General features: G+C 36.7%; 1 protein-coding gene across 1 annotated transcript; it reads right to left on the bottom strand.

The window, feature by feature from the left end:
• Positions 1 to 2,165: 2,165 nt before the first annotated feature.
• On the bottom strand, positions 2,166 to 2,573 carry LOC106473280. Its single transcript, XM_013933964.1, has one exon. The coding sequence runs from the start codon at positions 2,571 to 2,573 to the stop codon at positions 2,166 to 2,168; it is 408 nt and encodes a 135-aa protein (XP_013789418.1).
• Between the last annotated feature and the right edge of the window lie 2,423 nt (positions 2,574 to 4,996).

Raw genomic sequence — 4,996 nt, 5'->3', positions numbered from 1 at the left:
ATCTTAGTCACAGTTTCTACAGAAAAAGTTGTATGAAAGAACATGCACAGAACAAACTCTTTTAACAACTTGTTAATTTTTTTTTCAGAGTAGTTCAAGCTGAATAAATATCTTTCTTATATGCCTGAAACTAGTAAATATATAAATTGTTAACCTTTGGAGGTTCCACATTTTGGTCGCCTACAACTGGATATTTTTCTTAAATAATCCGGTAGACATTTTCATATGCCATTGGTGTCTTCATGGCCTAATGAGCCAAGCAAAAATATTTCGGTTTCATTTTTTCTACGAATACACACAATATATATGTAATTAAGTTTTTATGACATGCTTATGTATAGGCTAAACATATAAATTAGATATGTTTTACAAGACCTATTTAATTATATTTGCTTGCTTAAGCTTAGTCTGATTTAGCTGATTTATGCTGTCTTTCAGGCATTTATTAATGACAAACAGGATTTAATTGTTGTGAATGCTATTGTATTACAAGCAAAGTAAAAGCTTTTCAAAAAATGGAAGTCATGTAGGAATGGCTAATATCCATCCTTCAAAAACAAATTACAAACTGCAGTTTTACAGTACCATTACCAAAATCATTGGTGAAAAACTGGTGAATGAACTGCGAGTTACTAGTACTAATTTTTATTAACAAATACTAGGAAAATGGCAGATACATTCAAACTTGATGCAAAACAAATTAAGGAAACAACTATGTAATACTGGTCATGTATAATATTTACTGTGTTTTTGTCTTGTGATCGTGATGAAACATAATGTCGAGATGGGCTCCCAGAAGTTTATTAAGGCAGCAAATTTTCTGCAACGTCTATATTTTTAGGGCTTAAAGTATTTAATTTCATTGTAATGAGACTATTTTATTGAGCAACAAATTTCAGCCCTTGGCTTCTGCAGACAAAGAACTACTGGAAGGAAGGAAAACAAAAGAGTCAGAGAAGGATGTGGATAATAAGGAGGTTATAGGTGATTTCTTGATAAGGCATGTTGATAGAATAGTCTGTGAGGTAAATAGGGTGAAAAGAATCAGATTATACTACCCAGGGGCACAGATGGGGGATATAATAAAGGGGCTAGCAGAGATGCAGTTTTTGGGTGCATGTAGGAGCTTATGATGTCGGGATAGGTAGGTCAGAGGAGCTAATTAATAACTACAAGGGGTTGATAGAGAAATTTAAAGAAAAAGGCCATAACGTAATTTTGTCAGGGATACAGCCAAGAATTAACTTTGGGGATGAAGTTATAAGTAGGTCATTAGGGCTAAATGCTATGCTTAGATTAGTATGTAAAGATGAGCAAATTGGCTGATTAGGATTTGTGGGATCAGTTCAGTGGAAGAAGGGAGCTTTTTGGAATGAGTGGTTTACATTTAATTAAAATAGGGACTGGCTTGTTTGTCACAGCTATTAACTCAGCTGTAAGGAAAGTTTTAAACTAGGTCTAGGCAGTGGTGAGGACCAGGAAAACTAAATGTAAAGCGAATAAGGGGCAGAAAAAGTTTATCATGGGAAATGAGTTTAGAAGTAGTTATAAGAATAGGTTTAATTGTTATTATTGTAATGCTAGAAGTATAAGAAATAAAACAGATGACTTTAGAGCACTGGTAGAAATGGAGAATTTTAATATAATAGGAAAAAATGAAACATGGTTACAGGTAGATGATTTTGATATCAGAAATAAAGAGTTACAGGCTATTTAATGGGAATAGAATATTAAAGAGGGGAGAAGTGGCTTTATATGTAAAATGCGAGTTACATCCTGTTGAAGTTGAGGATATAAAAGATAATAGCAAGGAGATTAAATATATTTGGGTGTCTATTAATGGATATAAAGAGAAAAGACTTTTAATGGGAATTTGTAGAAGACCACCAAATGATACTGATGAAATTAGTGAGAAATTTAACAATAAAATTAATATTTCAGCTGTTAATGAGGTCATAATTATGGGTGATTTTAATTTCATGCATATAGATTGAAAAATTTTAGAGTCAAACCATGAAGGAGAAAGGTTTTTGGAAACTGCTCAAATAGAATTTTAGGTTGTACCTACAGAAATACTGAATACTAGCAGGATATCCGGCATTGCCTGGGGACCAAAGCACTCAGTTTGGTGAAACTTGATTAAGAGAAAAATAACTAAAAAAGCTTCATGGTAATTGTGCTTGAATTATAATTCTTTCATACAAAATATTTATTTTCTTTATAAGGGCTTCATGATAAACAATGTCCTTAGTTTTTCCACATGGAGCATTTACATAAAGATTTTTTGGGCTTCCAACACGTGAACATCCAACATAGAGCTGTCCATGAGAGAAGCATGGCTCTTCCAACTGCAGGCCAGTTACCTTCAATGTTTGACCTTGCAATTTGTTGATGGACATGGAAAAGCTTAAGCGAATGGGAAACTGTAGTCTCTTAAACTCAAATGGCATATCAGTGGGAATCATTGGAATTTTCGGTTTGAAAACATCTTCACCCTTGCCCCATTCAGAAAGTATTGTACCTTCAATAACATGGGGCTTATGCTTCTTTACTTGTGTACAGATGATTCCCATGTTAATTGTTCCTTGTTGATCTTGTTTGACTTTGCCATTGCCTAGTTGCAATAGACTGTCAGCAAATTGTCAGATGGGTTTTCATGTTGGTAGATAGGTGGACTTGTTTTTACGTTTCTCCAAAGATATGGTGATTTTAGGCAAGCCTTATGTTCATCGGCTCTTGTGCCTCTTGGAATAACCAGCAATGTTTGTCTGAAATATTCAGCCAAAACCAAAATGCTGCTTTGTGAGACATTGTACATTCGTCCAAAACAATCATTTGGCATCTTCTGAGAACTTCTACCATCCCAGTTCCTTTACTGATATTGCATGTAACATTTTCATTTATGGTCAAGTTCAATGGGAGTTGCTGCAATTCCAGATGAGGCAACTGCAAGTGTAATTTGCTTATGTTGACGAACTTCTGCCAAGAACAGGTTGATAAGAAATGTTTTCTCTGTTCCTCCTGGTGCATCGATGAAAAAGACTCCACCCTTCTTATGTTGGACACTGTCAATTATTGTTGCATACGCTATTCTTTGGGCAAGTAGCAAGGTTGGCTTGGAAACTTCTTGGTTAAGAGCTTGAATATTGTAAGTGGTCTCACACAGAACCTCACGATTGAGGTTGTCATCCTGATTGCATTGAACTTCAGGAAGGCCAAATGATGGGAGCTCTTTTCCTCCCAAAGACAACACTTTGCCTTGAATGGCAATAAGAGCCAAGTTAAAAATTGCATAATTGTAGCTAACTTCTATATTGGTATTTTGTAGTTGAGCCTGGTGCTTGAAGTCTTCTGACAGATCTTCTCTGTGATTTTGCCACATGGCAACTTGGTTTGAAACACCACAAACTCGCAGCAAAACAGCAAACAAATTTCTGAGGTTGCCTGGTGACTGTAAGACTACTGCCTTTGTCAGCGTGGACTTCTACTGTGCATCGTCTTTAAGAAGGCTTCGCTTGAAACACGCCTCTCTATAGGTAGCACAGGGCTGACCTTGGACAATACACAAATCCTCAAAGGATGTCAGGCCTCTCACATCATTAAGCAGCACTCTTTCTGGCTGGGATGAACAGTATAGACCCTTGCCAAGGCTTCATCTTTAAAAACCCTAGGATGACCATCTACAGGAGTACCTCTTTTTCTTCTACTCCACTTGTTGTTGCTCTATGTGTAAAGAATAAAGTAATGTGCATGCAAAAGGATCTTCTTGGCAAAGGTTGAAGAATCCAGTCAGTGTTGTATTTTTTGAAGCCAATGCTAGTTGCAAAGCATATTCTTCAGTGAAGTAGACTCTCTGTCCATTTTCTAGGTGGACACTAAGTTATTGAATGGTGGGATGTCGTTCATGAATTGGAAATTCCAAAATGCTACATTGCTACTAATGTACCTTCCCAGTTTGAACTGAGTCACTTCATTATTTGTGTTTTGGTCTTGAAGAGCAATCATAGCAGCGTCAGATCCCTTGTTTTCATACTTGCACACATATTTGATTGACTTGACTGAGTTACAAAACTCAAAATCGATGTGTGCATCAAAGGTCTTTGACAATAGGGGACAATAAGGGACTATCCATCGATTGTCAATGTCAACATCCTGACCATTTCTCATTTTTATTTTGGCTGTAAATCCTCCATCTCCAGGCTTTTTCCTTCTGTAGAGAGGATATCCATCATCTGCCTGGGATACCTTTTCACACATTTTCCGTTTTCCATGCATGAAGACGTTAGATTTAAAGAACCACATGGTCCATGAATCATTGTTCTTTTGATGGTGCTAAAGAGGCTTTGGTCATTTATAGGGTCTAGAAGCTCTGCAGAGATAATTGTGTCTATTTGATTAGATTGGAATTTTGTTTTTAGCCTGATGAGAATGTGTGTATGAAGGAGGCCTCTTTTCTGCCACTCTATAGTGTACATGTCACATCGTGTAGAGCCAAATATTTCATACTTTTTTATGAGTTTCATCATTTTGATGAGTTTTGTCGAAAAACTCTGGCCAACAAATCTTGTTGGTCCTTCGCACACTGTCCTGGGTAAAGCTCGTCATTAACCTCGTTCCAAGAAGGATTTCAGGTAAAAGTGATGAAGAGATCTGGCTTTCCATAAGTTCTGACATAGGTCATGACATCTTGAGTTCGTTCATGCATGTATTTTGGTCTTCCTATGAAAGTGGATAGAAGAATGCACAGCTGACCAATGCCCCTGCCTTCATCATTGTTGATCCTATCTCTAAGATGAATGTAGGAGTCAATACACAGTTCTTATTGGTGTGTTTTATGTACAGCAACCTTTCTGTCTCCACCTTGGCATACATATCAACAGCATACTGTTGGAACAGATCTTGACAACGGTGCAAATGGTTGAAGTAAGTATTTCGAATCATGAAGTTGTAGGCATAGAAATCCATGCATGACACAGTTTTTGTTCCTTGAGCTTGT

Source organism: Limulus polyphemus, unplaced genomic scaffold, assembly GCF_000517525.1.
Source record: "Limulus polyphemus unplaced genomic scaffold, Limulus_polyphemus-2.1.2 Scaffold6036, whole genome shotgun sequence".
NCBI classification, from domain to species: domain Eukaryota; kingdom Metazoa; phylum Arthropoda; class Merostomata; order Xiphosura; family Limulidae; genus Limulus; species Limulus polyphemus.
The sequence above is the reverse complement of the archived record's forward strand: the minus strand, read 5'-3'. Positions and strand labels throughout refer to the sequence as shown.